The sequence below is a fragment of the Rattus norvegicus genome, chromosome X (genome assembly GCF_036323735.1).
Source record: "Rattus norvegicus strain BN/NHsdMcwi chromosome X, GRCr8, whole genome shotgun sequence".
NCBI lineage: Eukaryota > Metazoa > Chordata > Mammalia > Rodentia > Muridae > Rattus > Rattus norvegicus.
Window position 1 is genome coordinate 94,107,198 of NC_086039.1, and position 15,452 is coordinate 94,122,649.

The following is a 15,452-nucleotide window of genomic DNA, read 5'->3' on the forward strand; positions in this document are numbered from 1 at the left end:
GAGACTGTAAAAGATAGAAGAATGTGGACAGATATGCTGCAGAATCTGAAAGACCACAGATGCCAGACTATTGCACCAAGCAAAAGTTCAATCAACATAGTTGGAGAAAATAAGATATTCCATGAAAAAGCAAACATTTAATTAATATTTATGTATAAATTTATCCTCAGAAGGAAATCTCAAACCAAAAGAGTTCTAAAACCATGAAAAGACAGGGAACAAACAATCTAAGATGGTCATAATCAAACAAATAGAAGCATGTGGAAACACCACCAACAACACCATTACCATGACCAACAAACAGAAATCAATGATCATCGGTTATCAATATCACTCAAAATCAACAGACTCCATTTCCCAATAAAATGGGGACTAACAATGGATGCAAAACCAGGATCAATAATTCTCTTGGATCCAAGAAATACATCTTAATATCAAGGATAATTATTACCTCAGGGTTGGAAAACAGATATCCCAAGCAAATGGAATTAAGAAGCAAGATGGAATAGATATTTTAACATATAACAAGATATATGTAAAGCCAAAAATTATCATAAGACATAGGAAATAATATACTCTTTCCTGATCTGGTATCATTTTATTGCTGTCTAAATATTATGAATTTGGAGAAAGTTCCATGAGCTGCACTGAAGAAGGACTATTCTTATCATCATTGTATGGACTATTCTTATCATCATCATATCATCATGCTCATCAAAGAAACAATCCAACAGAATGACTTTACAACTATTAACTTCTATGTGCAAGCAAAAATACACCCAAGATTGTAAATGAAGCTGTAGAACAACTTAAATTACATAATGACAGTGGGGACACTTAAATAAACCACTCTCACCAATCAACAAGCCATTGAGATAAAACTAATCAGAGAAATGCTAGAGGTAACAGACATAAACAAAATGATTTTCACAATATGTACAGAACATTTCACTCAGACATAAAAGAATATACCTTCTTTAGTGCACCTAATGAAACTTTCTCCAAAATTGATAATATTTAAACACCAATATAATCTTACCAGATACAGGAAAATTGAAACCACATTCTGAATCATATTAGATAGACCACCACAGATAAAAGCAGAATATTACAATGTCAGAAAGCTTACAATCTCATGAAATCTGAGCAACTCTTTACTGAATAAAAAATTGAGTTTTGACAGCAATAAAGATAGAAATTAAAGACAATAAAGTTGAATGAAAATGAATAATGACACAAACTTACGAACACAATAAAATCCGTGCTAAGAGAAAACTTCATAGCACTAAGTTCATTCATGTGAGTGTGTGTATGAGAGAGAGAGAGAGAGAGAGAGAGAGAGAGAGAGAGAGAGAGAGAGAGAGAGAGACTGAAGCAATCTCATGATCTTATATTGGGAAATAATAGCACAACTAAAAGCTGTATCACAGTAAGAAAAAGTCAGACCCAATAAGAGTAGACACAAAGAAATAATCAAACTCAGAGCTGAAATCAATAAAATAGAAGCAAAGAGAAAATATAAAGAATCGGGGAAACTAAGAGTGGTTCTATGAGAAAGTCAGTAAGACTAACAAAACCTTATATGAATTAACTAAAATCATGAGAAAAAAATCCAAACTAACAAAACCAGAAATGAAAAGAGGGGTATAACAAGAGGAACTGATGAAATCCAAAGTATATTTAGGACACAATTTTAAAAAATGACATCAAAAATTAGGATAATCAAGGAGAAATGAATAATTTTTCTAGTTACCACTTACAAAAGTTGAATAAAGACCTTACAAGCAATTTAAAAATAACTATAGTCCATAGTGAAATAGAAGTAGTAATTAAAAGTCTCTCAGCCAGAAAATGCCCAAGGTCAGATGGTTTTATTGCATATTTCTTCAAGACACTAAAGAAGAATTAAAGCTGATGTTCCTGAGTTTATTCTACAAAATAGAAACAGAAGAAGCATCATGCAATTCATTTTATAAGACCATAGTAACCCTGATTCCAAAACCACATAAACATCCAACAAAAAAAAAGAGAATTGTAGATCAATTAACTTTATGGACATAGATGCAAAAATAATAAAATACTTGCAATCCTAATCCAAGAACATATCAAAATGACCATAGGCCATGATTAAGTAGACTTTATCCAGGAGATTCAAGGATGGTACAATATACAAAAAATCTGTTACTGTAATCTATCATATAAACAAACTGAAAGACAAAATCCACATGATCATCTTATTAGATGCAGAAAAGACCTTTTGCAAAATCCAATACTGTTTTACAATGAAAGTTCTGGAGATATTAGGGATAAAAGATACTTACCCATACATTATAAAGTCAAATTATAGCAAGTCTATACCCAACATAAATTTAAATGGAGAGAAACTTAAAGAGATTCCACTAAAATCATAAGCAAGACAAGAATGACCAATCCCTTCATATTTATTAAGTGGAGTACATGAAGTCTAAGCTAGAGTAATAAGACATCTGAAGGAGATCAAGACAACACAAATTGGAAAGAAAAATTAAAATATATATGAAGATGATATGATAGTGACTCTAAACATTCCACCTGGGAATTCCTACAGCTGAAAAACACTTTCAGCAAAAATAGCAGATGCTAAATTAATTCCCCCAAAATCAGTATTCCTTCTATATACAAATGATAAACTGAGAAATAAATCAGGAAAACATCTTTCACTGTAGCCTCTAATAATCTGAAACATCTTGCAGTAAATCTAACAAAGTTAAGTCCCAGTCTTGTAGAATAAAAACTTTAAGTCTTTAAAGAAAGTTATTGAAGAAGATATCAGAAGAATGAAAAATCTCCAATGCTCATTGGATGGTACAATTAACTTAGTAATACTGGTAACCCTGGCAATACAATCTACAGACTCAATGCAATCCCCATCAAACAAACAAGATTATTCCTCACAGAACTTGAAAGGACAAATTTCAAATGGACACAGAAAATATCTGAATATCTAAAACAAACTGAATAATAAAATAATTCTGGCTTCCTGGTTGCTGCCGCTGCAGAGAGCCCCTGGGCAGCACCCCACGAGCGAACTTGAGCCTCGAGACCACAGGTAAGACCAAATTTTCTGCTGCAAGAAAGCTGCCTGGTGAGCTTGGGACACACGGAAGCAGAATTTCTCTAGAACCGGGCACATTCTGTGTTTACCGGAAGTCCCACACCCGCGGATCCCGGCCCGCAGCAGCTCTCTGCTCCCAGACCCGGTGAGAGAGAGACCCAACCGCCTGGTCAGGTGGGCACTCCTGAGGCTGCAGAGCGGAAGAGACCACCAACACTGCTCACCCCTGCCCACATCCCTGGCCCAAGAGGAAACTGTATAAGGCCTCTGGGCTCCCGTGGGGGAGGGCCCAGGAGCGGCAGGACCCCTGTGCCTAAGACACCACCAGAACCAGAAGGAAACAGATCGGATAAACAGTTCTCTGCACCCAAATCCCGTGGGAGGGAGAGCTGAACCTTCAGAGAGGCAGACAAGCCTGGGAAACCAGAAGAGACTGCTCTCTACACACACATCTCGGACACCAGAGGAAAAAGCCAAAGACCATCTGGAACCCTGGTGCACTGAAGCTCCCGGAAACGGCGGCACAGGTCTTCCTGGTTGCTGCCGCTGCAGAGAGCCCCTGGACAGCACCCCACGAGCAAACCTGAGCCTCGGGACCACAGGTAAGGCCAAATTTTCTGCTGCAAGAAAGCTGCCTGGTGAACTCAAGACACAGGCCCACAGGAACAGCTGAAGACCTGTAGAGAGGAAAAACTACACGCCCGAAAGCAGAACACTCTGTCCCCATAACTGACTGAAAGAGAGGAAAACAGGTCTACAGCACTCCTGACACACAGGCTTATAGGACAGTCTAGCCACTGTCAGAAATAGCAGAACAAAGTAACACTAGAGATAATCTGATGGCGAGAGGCAAGCGCAGGAACCCAAGCAACAGAAACCAAGACTACATGCCATCATCGGAGCCCAATCCTCCCACCAAAACAAACATGGAATATCCAAACACACCAGAAAAGCAAGATCTAGTTTCAAAATCATATTTGATCATGATGCTGGAGGACTTCAGGAAAGACCTGAACACACTTAGGGAAGCACAGGAAAACATTAATAAACAAGTAAAAGCCTACAGAGAGGAATCGCAAAAATCCCTGAAAGAATTCCAGGAAAACACAATCAAAGAGTTGAAGGAATTAAAAATGGAAATAGAAGCAATCAAGAAAGAACACATGGAAACAACCCTGGATATAGAAAACCAAAAGAAGAGACAAGGAGCTGTAGATACAAGCTTCACCAACAGAATACAAGAGATGGAAGAGAGAATCTCAGGAGCAGAAGATTCCATAGAAATCATTGACTCAACTGTCAAAGATAATGTAAAGCGGAAAAAGCTACTGGTCCAAAACATACAGGAAATCCAGGACTCAATGAGAAGATCAAACCTAAGGATAATAGGTATAGAAGAGAGTGAAGACTCCCAGCTCAAAGGACCAGTAAATATCTTCAACAAAATCATAGAAGAAAACTTCCCTAACCTAAAAAAAGAGATACCCATAGACATACAGGAAGCCTACAGAACTCCAAATAGATTGGACCAGAAAAGAAACACCTCCCGTCACATAATTGTCAAAACACCAAACGCACAAAATAAAGAAAGAATATTAAAAGCAGTAAGGGAAAAAGGTCAAGTAACATATAAAGGGAGACCTATCAGAATCACACCAGACTTCTCGCCAGAAACTATGAAGGCCAGAAGATCCTGGACTGATGTTATACAGACCCTAAGAGAACACAAATGCCAGCCCAGATTACTGTATCCAGCAAAACTCTCAATTAACATTGATGGAGAAACCAAGATATTCCATGACAAAACCAAATTTACACAATATCTTTCTACAAATCCAGCACTACAAAGGATAATAAATGGTAAAGCCCAACATAAGGAGGCAAGCTATACCCTAGAAGAAGCAAGAAACTAATCGTCTTGGCAACAAAACAAAGAGAATGAAAGCACACAAACATAACCTCACATCAAATATGAATATAACGGGAAGCAATAATCACTATTCCTTAATATCTCTCAATATCAATGGCCTCAACTCCCCAATAAAAAGACATAGATTAACAAACTGGATACGCAACGAGGACCCTGCATTCTGCTGCCTACAGGAAACACACCTCAGAGACAAAGACAGACACTACCTCAGAGTGAAAGGCTGGAAAACAACTTTCCAAGCAAATGGTCAGAAGAAGCAAGCTGGAGTAGCCATTCTAATATCAAATAAAATCAATTTCCAACTAAAAGTCATCAAAAAAGATAAGGAAGGACACTTCATATTCATCAAAGGAAAAATCAACCAAGATGAACTCTCAATCCTAAATATCTATGCCCCAAATACAAGGGCACCTACATATGTAAAAGAAACCTTACTAAAGCTCAAAACACACATTGCACCTCACACAATAATAGTGGGAGATTTCAACACCCCACTCTCATCAATGGACAGATCATGGAAACAGAAATTAAACAGTGATGTAGACAGACTAAGAGAAGTCATGAGCCAAATGGACTTAACGGATATTTATAGAACATTCTATCCTAAAGCAAAAGGATATACCTTCTTCTCAGCTCCTCATGGTACTTTCTCAAAAATTGACCATATAATTGGTCAAAAAACGGGCCTCAACAGGTACAGAAAGATAGAAATAATCCCATGCGTGCTATCGGACCACCACGGCCTAAAACTGGTCTTCAGTAACAATAAGGGAAGAATGCCCACATATACGTGGAAATTGAACAATGCTCTACTCAATGATAACCTGGTCAAGGAAGAAATAAAGAAAGAAATTAAAAACTTTTTAGAATTTAATGAAAATGAAGATACAACATACTCAAACTTATGGGACACAATGAAAGCTGTGCTAAGAGGAAAACTCATAGCGCTGAGTGCCTGCAGAAAGAAACAGGAAAGAGCATATGTCAGCAGCTTGACAGCACACCTAAAAGCTCTAGAACAAAAAGAAGCAAATACACCCAGGAGGAGTAGAAGGCAGGAAATAATCAAACTCAGAGCTGAAATCAACCAAGTAGAAACAAAAAGGACCATAGAAAGAATCAACAGAACCAAAAGTTGGTTCTTTGAGAAAATCAACAAGATAGATAAACCCTTAGCCAGACTAACGAGAGGACACAGAGAGTGTGTCCAAATTAACAAAATCAGAAATGAAAAGGGAGACATAACTACAGATTCGGAGGAAATTCAAAAAATCATCAGATCTTACTATAAAAACCTATATTCAACAAAATTTGAAAATCTTCAGGAAATGGACAATTTCCTAGACAGATACCAGGTATCGAAGTTAAATCAGGAACAGATAAACCAGTTAAACAACCCCATAACTCCTAAGGAAATAGAAGCAGTCATTAAAGGTCTCCCAACCAAAAAGAGCCCAGGTCCAGACGGGTTTAGTGCAGAATTCTATCAAACCTTCATAGAAGACCTCATACCAATATTATCCAAACTATTCCACAAAATTGAAACAGATGGAGCCCTACCGAATTCCTTCTATGAAGCCACAATTACTCTTATACCTAAACCACACAAAGACACAACAAAGAAAGAGAACTTCAGACCAATTTCCCTTATGAATATCGACGCAAAAATACTCAATAAAATTCTGGCAAACCGAATTCAAGAGCACATCAAAACAATCATCCACCATGATCAAGTAGGCTTCATCCCAGGCATGCAGGGATGGTTTAATATACGGAAAACCATCAACGTGATCCATTATATAAACAAACTGAAAGAACAGAACCACATGATCATTTCATTAGATGCTGAGAAAGCATTTGACAAAATTCAACACCCCTTCATGATAAAAGTCCTGGAAAGAATAGGAATTCAAGGCCCATACCTAAACATAGTAAAAGCCATATACAGCAAACCAGTTGCTAACATTAAACTAAATGGAGAGAAACTTGAAGCAATCCCACTAAAATCAGGGACTAGACAAGGCTGCCCACTCTCTCCCTACTTATTCAATATAGTTCTTGAAGTTCTAGCCAGAGCAATCAGACAACAAAAGGAGATCAAAGGGATACAGATCGGAAAAGAAGAGGTCAAAATATCACTATTTGCAGATGACATGATAGTATATTTAAGTGATCCCAAAAGTTCCACCAGAGAACTACTAAAGCTGATAAACAACTTCAGCAAAGTGGCTGGGTATAAAATTAACTCAAATAAATCAGTTGCCTTCCTCTATACAAAAGAGAAACAAGCCGAGAAAGAAATTAGGGAAACGACACCCTTCATAATAGACCCAAATAATATAAAGTACCTCGGTGTGACTTTAACCAAGCAAGTAAAAGATCTGTACAATAAGAACTTCAAGACACTGAGGAAAGAAATTGAAGAAGACCTCAGAAGATGGAAAGATCTCCCATGCTCATGGATTGGCAGGATTAATATGGTAAAAATGGCCATTTTACCAAAAGCAATCTACAGATTCAATGCAATCCCCATCAAAATACCAATCCAATTCTTCAAAGAGTTAGACAGAACAATTTGCAAATTCATCTGGAATAACAAAAAACCTAGGATAGCTAAAGCTATCCTCAACAATAAAAGGACTTCAGGGGGAATCACTATCCCTGAACTCAAGCAGTATTACAGAGCAATAGTGATAAAAACTGCATGGTATTGGTACAGAGACAGACAGATAGACCAATGGAATAGAATTGAAGACCCAGAAATGAACCCACACACCTATGGTCACTTGATTTTTGACAAAGGAGCCAAAACCATTCAATGGAAAAAAGATAGTATTTTCAGCAAATGGTGCTGGTTCAACTGGAGGGCAACATGTAGAAGAATGCAGATCGATCCATCCTTATCACCCTGTACAAAGCTTAAGTCCAAGTGGATCAAGGACCTCCACATCAAACCAGACACACTCAAACTAATAGAAGAAAAACTAGGGAAGCATCTGGAACACATGGGCACTGGAAAAAATTTCCTGAACAAAACACCAATGGCTTATGCTCTAAGATCAAGAATCGACAAATGGGATCTCATAAAACTGCAAAGCTTCTGTAAGGCAAAGGACACTGTGGTTAGGACAAAACGGCAACCAACAGATTGGGAAAAGATCTTTACCAATCCTACAACAGATAGAGGCCTTATTTCCAAAATATACAAAGAACTCAAGAAGTTAGACCGCAGGGAAACAAATAACCCTATTAAAAAATGGGGTTCAGACCTAAACAAAGAATTCACAGCTGAGGAATGCCGAATGGCTGAGAAACACCTAAAGAAATGTTCAACATCTTTAGTCATAAGGGAAATGCAAATCAAAACAACCCTGAGATTTCACCTCACACCAGTGCGATTGGCTAAGATCAAAAACTCAGGTGACAGCAGATGCTGGCGAGGATGTGGAGAAAGAGGAACACTCCTCCATTGTTGGTGGGATTGCAGACTGGTAAAACCATTCTGGAAATCAGTCTGGAGGTTCCTCAGAAAATTGGACATTGAACTGCCTGAGGATCCAGCTATACCTCTCTTGGGCATATACCCAAAAGATGCCTCAACATATAAAAGAGACACGTGCTCCACTATGTTCATCGCAGCCTTATTTATAATAGCCAGAAGCTGGAAAGAACCCAGATGCCCTTCAACAGAGGAATGGATACAGAAAATGTGGTACATCTACACAATGGAATATTACTCAGCTATCAAAAACAACGAGTTTATGAAATTCGTAGGCAAATGGTTGGAACTGGAAAATATCATCCTGAGTGAGCTAACCCAATCACAGAAAGACATACATGGTATGCACTCATTGATAAGTGGCTATTAGCCCAAATGCTTGAATTACCCTAGATCCCTAGAACAAACGAAACTCAAGACGGATGATCAAAATGTGAATGCTTCACTCCTTCTTTAAATGAGGAAAAAGAATACCCTTGGCAGGGAAGGGAGAGGCAAAGATTAAAACAGAGACTGAAGGAACACCCATTCAGAGCCTGCCCCACATGTGGCCCATACATATACAGCCACCCAATTAGACAAGATGGATGAAGCAAAGAAGTGCAGACCGACAGGAGCCGGATGTAGATCGCTCCTGAGAGACACAGCCAGAATACAGCAAATACAGAGGCGAATGCCAGCAGCAAACCACTGAACTGAGAATAGGTCCCCTATTGAAGGAATCAGAGAAAGAACTGGAAGAGCTTGAAGGGGCTCGAGACCCCAAAAGTACAACAATGCCAAGCAACCAGAGCTTCCAGGGACTAAGCCACTACCTAAAGACTATACATGGACTGACCCTGGACTCTGACCCCATAGGTAGCAATGAATATCCTAGTAAGAGCACCAGTGGAAGGGGAAGCCCTGGGTCCTGCTAAGACTGAACCCACAGTGAACTAGTCTATGGGGGGAGGGCGGCAATGGAGGGAGGGTTGGGAGGGGAACACCCATAAGGAAGGGGAGGGGGGAGGGGGATGTTTGCCCGGAAACCGGGAAAGGGAATAACACTCGAAATGTATATAAGAAATACTCAAGTTAATAAAAAAAAAATGGAAAAAAAAAAAAATAATTCTGATTTTATGACTGTCACCTATTTCAAGTTGTATTACAAAGCTGTAATAATCAAAACAATTTGACATCAGAATAAAACAGACAGATTGCCCAATGGAATGGAATTGATGATACACAGATTAATACACATGCACATGCGTACCTGATCCTTTAATTAGAAGTCAGAAATACACATTGTAAAAAGAAAGTATGTTGAACAAGTGATGCTGCTCAGACTGAATTTCTGGATATAGAAGAATATAGATAGATCCATATTTATAACCCTCCTCAAAATTAAAGTCTACAGGGATCAATACCACACACATTGAATCTGATAAAAGAGAAAATTGATAATAGCTGTGAATTCATTGGTACAGAAAAAAGAGTTACTGTTTAACAGAGATGGCACTAATAGCACAGGCACTAAGATAATTAATTAATATATGGGACAATAAAACTAAAAACCATGTGCAAGTCAAGGAACAGTGTAATTTGGGCAAATCTGTAGTGCAATACCCTGTGACCTATAGTGCTATCTTGTGTGCATAATACACTAGGGAAATGGTGTCACAAAACTTGTGGGAAGTATCAATCATTAACTGATTTTACATGAGTCCCACATCACAAGACATAACCTATATTTAACACTGCTTAGGCTACCAAGAAACAGAAAGCAGATAGCCCAGAGACGTAGACTAAAATCAAATACTAAGTGTTATCTTTTTAATTTGTGAAAAATTCCTCTTCATTATATTCTGCTATATGTAGAGATGAGTGTCTTGCCCTGCCATCGTCAGAGAAGCTTCTTCCTGCAGCAGATGGGAACAAATACAGAGACCCACAGACACTGCGGAGTGGATGAGAACCCTTAGAACAAAGGTTCTAAAAGTTTTGTCTCCATCAAATCCCTTCCCTTAAATCTCAGGGTGTCTGTGGAATAGGAGGTGGAAAGAATTCACGAGCCAGATGAACAGAGGATGCCAAGAGAACCATGCCCTTTAAATCTACTGAACAAAGCTGATATGAGCTCACAGAGAATGAAGTAGCTAGCAGATGGCCTACTCAATTCTGCACAAAGTCCTCTATGTATATATTATAGCTTACAGTTTAGAATTTTTATGGGAGTGTGAACAAGTAGCTGTCTGATTTTTGTGTCTTCCATTGGGGCTCTTTTCTTTTTGTTGGTTTTCCTTGTCCAACTTCAATGTTATGGAGTGTGTGTGTGTGTGTGTGTGTGTGTGTGTGTGTGTGTGTGTGTGCCTGATTTTATTTTATCTTATAATTTATTTTTTATGTCTTGTTGTTTTTTAGAAACCCACTCTTTTTAAATGAAATACAAAAAAGTAATTGGCGCAAATGTGGTGGGATGAAGGGAGCACCTGGAAGCAGTTGGGGGTGCTGTAATTAGGATATATTGTATGATAAATGATTCTATTTTCAATAAAAGGAAAAAAAGTATTTGAAACGTAAAAAAAATTAAGAAAATCTTTAAGATTCTAACTTAGCTCAGTGTTTAAACCATGAATCTGCAACATGTCAATATTAATAGGTAAGTATTTTCAATGACAAAATGAACTTTATTACAATAATACAGGGGATATATTTCCACCCATAATTTAAATGTGTGAAATTACTCAATGTAAATAAATCTTTACAAATCCTATGATAACATTGGCCATACCGAGAATTATGTCAGATTTTCTGATTTGATACATGGTACAAAGCATGTAGCCATGGAATTGGATTCTAGAAGCATATTTATGCTCCTCGGTAGGTGCAGAATAAAGAAAGGCCGATGAGGCTACACATTCTACAGTGTATCTCCCTATCTCCTTCCAAAGAAATAGAGCCATTTAAACAGTGGAATTGTTTCTGCCTACTGTTGTATAAATGGCACACTGCTATCAATGGCTGTATAAAGATTTATCAAGCTGATTCCTATTTCTTTGTTATCTTTTGTAAGCTAACCCCAAAGCCAGACAGGAGGAAACTTGATTAACAGTGGAATTACCTGAGGTCTTTGGTAATTCTGTATATGCAGGGTCATCTTCTCCTCTGGTCTCAAGTTCACTAGTGCCATCAGTCACAGAATCATAGGTCACTATTGCATGCTTGCTATCATGTTCAAACTCAGATGTTTTGGCTCTTTTGTTACTGGGACCTGCTTGGTCACTGCTATGTGTGGATGTATTACTGCAGGAGGGTAAACTGTCATTATTACTTTCCAATCCACTAGTAGTTCTAATTGGCTGCTCTTCTCTGTGTTGGACACTGTTTGTGGTCATTATCTCCTGTCCTCTTTTGATAATAAGACTACAAGCTGGTTGGGTTTTATATTTCCTTTTGCCTAATTGTTTCTTTCTAGAAGAATTCTTTTCCTTACAAACTGGAAACATTTTGCTGATTAGTTCATCCAATTGAGGGTCTGGATCTAATGACCTTTTTGAAATTAGTTTTCTCCTGCAGACAGGGCATTCCTTGTTTCCTAACCTAAGAGCTGTGATGATGCAGTCCTTACAAAATCGGTGGAAACAGGACTTTGTAATCCTGGTGTTCCTTAGTGTATCTAAGCAAATTGGACACTTGAAGTTATTATTCTCATCACTCTGTAAAGCCACAATTTCCAAGTCATTTGTAGTTCTCTTCTGAGGTGTTCCTAGTAATTCCTGTGAACTGTGTTTTGATGTTGCTCTTTCTGGTTGTGTTTCCTTTGTATGATTGCTCTGTGACATGATGGCTTCTGAAAGAGCCTGAGGCTCCTCTGGTCTCAGATTGGGCTGGACTAGGGATTTTGCATTGTTTTTCTCTGGTATCTCCAATCACCAATGAACATCACTTTACTCAGGTATATTTTATGCATGCAAAAACCTATAAAGAGTAAAAATATAAAAAAATGTTAGCTGAATAAAATGAATAATCAGTTATGTAGTCTGACAAAATTCATCTCAAAAAAGCAGAATTGTTGGCTTGGGAGATGGCTCAGTAGTTAACTGCTCTTAAGAGATCTTGAGTTCAATTCCCAGTAACAACACGGTGTCCCTCATGTATAAAGGGATCTGATGCCCACCTCTGTATACAGATAGAGAACTCATTCATAAACCATTTTCTAAAAGGTGTAGATTGTTAAACTAGATTTATCTCCATGAAATACATTTGAAGAAATATTAATCAAGACACAGAAAAAAATAAAAAGGAAATAATAACTTGACTAAGTAAATTAAAAGGAATTTTTAACACTAAACTTAAAAAGCAATGAAATTATTACATGCTGAGGAATAAAGGGAAAATCCCACCCCTAGACAAAGAACTACAAGCAAATAATGACCATTGAGCAGAGGGGGAGGGGAGGACACCTGGTGTCCCCAGCATTGAGCTCTCTATTTGGTTATTCAATACAAAGTAGTCAGGTCTGAAACCATATACACACAAAAAGGACTCACTATGTATGTTTACATATTTATGGATATGTCTAAATTTTCAAGGGATGAAAGGTAATTTGCAGGTAGAGAAATAATTTGTATGGAGTGAATATGTTCAGAGTATGTTATATACTTGAAAGGCTTCATGAAACCCATCAGTATGTATGCAAAATTAAAATCAATAAAAAGAATATCTTGGAAATGCTAGCAAGCCCTACATGATGTTATTAGCTGTGTCTGAGAAAATGTTAACACTTTACCTACATTGAGTGGATGCATCTTTGTAGTTGCATTTAGACTGTCCACAATAGGACACTGTGAAGAGTACTCCCATAAGCTGTTCTTTATTTAGTAAACAACAAACCATTTATAAGCTAAACTTTGTTTCACAGAAACCTGGCTAGCCTAACAGGCATAATTCCATGGGAATTTTTCCCCTGGCATCACTTATACAAAAAAACATCATTATGCTGTAGGCTATGAAATGTCATAACATAGTATATTTGTTCATTGAAAATATTGGAGAAACATCTCTTAGTGACATACCATTCACAAAATAAATATGTGTGAAAGGAGGGTAATGGGGTATTAGAAGTGATTTATGTACCTAAAAATGTAATATGCAATACATATCAAATATTTCCTATTCTGAAAAGCCAACCTTTAAATGTATTATCATTATCAAAGTCTTCCCACAAAGAAATATTATTTAACTTCTCAAAAATTTTCCATAATTGAGGCAGTTTACAAAACAAGATCGATCTTTTTCAAAATATTTTGAGCAAACCAGTGGAAAAAGACAATGTTTTAAAAAATGTTTGGTATGTATTCAAGTTTAAATTTTCTCTTAATCTGGTTCATGGTATTTGCACAAACTTACATTACTGGGCATTGGTATAAGCTGAGATGACAACTTGATGAAATCAGCTGATTTGCCATGAGATGATATACAAAGCTGAAAAAAATATGAATCTTCTATAATTTCAAACTAAGAATGAATTTCCATTTAAAATCAATACTCTCATGAAACAATTGCTGTATTTTAAAAATCACAATTATTAGAAGACACATGCCATACAGTTTTCAGTCAATGAAAAATGAACTTGAAGTGACATTACATTTGTATACTAAGATAGCATAATAATGATATAGTTATTAAAAATGTTGTCTTTAATCTACTCAAAACAATTTGAGTTGTTTTAATTTTATTGTTCATAGGTATATGCCTCAGCTGAAAGTTTTTGGAATGATATAAACTTCTAAGAATAAAATATTGTATACCATTAGGGAAGGCTCCAGGTAAGAGCAACCCATCATTTAAGGATCACAAGTTTATCTCTTCTTGGAAGCATTTATATAAACTCATTTAAAGAACACAGATTTTATGTTGTATTGAGAGACATGGTTTCTCATAAGTTTGTCAGATGCTTAAATACCTACAAAACCAAATTTTATTAATATTTAAATTATTTAATAACCTGTTTCTATTTATGCTTCGAAAGTTAAAAGCAAATTACGACTAAAATCCATGACTTCGTCTTCAAAACCAGGAAAAATATCTTTCTTAATAATCATCAACAAAGTTTGCATGCTGAAACTTAATATGGTAAATAGTTTAAAGGATAGCTCTATGTTTACCCTGTTATTCAATTTAGCCCTAACCCACAGGGCTCTATGATTTTATTAAATCAATTAGCCTTTTGATCAGACAGAACAAAGACATTTCAGATAATCGACATTAACTTGTGCTTATGTTGAAAAGAGGAGATTCATTTTGAGAGAGACATGCTTCTTTCATTTCTAAGGATCAGGAAAATCCTGGCTTATCCTTGTCAATGACACAGATTAGAGACTAGAAACTCTTTGTTAGTCTCTAAGAGCAACTCTCACAAAGTGTTATTTGACATTAACAATTAGTTGAGGGGGGATCTATGGCTACCTACATGTCCTTAACACCTACCAGAAAAGTATAACCAACTAAAACAAGTAAAACATTGGATGTATGCATGGGGGGAGATGGCAGGTATCACTACAGAATTAGAGAAAGGAAGGCGGGAAAACAATACTAAAGATGTTTTTAAAAGCTATTGTCATATTTATTTTATATTTACCTAAAAATAATAATTCTCAAATAGATGGAAACACACACACACACACACACACACACACACACACACACACCCCAAATGAAGTCATGACACTTGGTCTAACACTGTGGCTGTCAATAACCAGAGATCGTACAAAAAATACAACCAGCAAGCAGTACAAACATCCTTTTGAGGTACAAGAGACTCATCAAACTATATCGATGATTCCCATTGCCCCATTTTGCCTCTCAGATGTTTAATGAAATTCTCTATTGCTGGAGATACCATGAATTTTGTATACCGGACTCAAAGTATTAGATATGCATCTGACCCA

The 15,452-nt window shown here is 37.1% G+C and overlaps 1 protein-coding gene across 2 annotated transcripts in view; it reads right to left on the minus strand.

The window, feature by feature from the left end:
* Positions 1 to 15,452, minus strand: part of LOC102555852 (E3 ubiquitin-protein ligase RING2-like) — a 31,223-nt gene that overhangs the window by 8,085 nt on the left and 7,686 nt on the right. Inside the window, exons 2-3 of one of the 2 annotated variants that reach the window (XM_006257205.5) lie at positions 13,912 to 13,986; positions 11,624 to 12,480 (exon numbers count right to left, since the gene is read on the minus strand). In XM_006257205.5, coding sequence (XP_006257267.1) covers positions 11,624 to 12,344 — 721 coding nt within the window. In that variant the 5' untranslated portion in view covers positions 12,345 to 12,480; positions 13,912 to 13,986. The remainder of the gene's footprint in view (positions 1 to 11,623; positions 12,481 to 13,911; positions 13,987 to 15,452) is intronic. The other variant, XM_063280543.1, reaches the window with a different exon arrangement.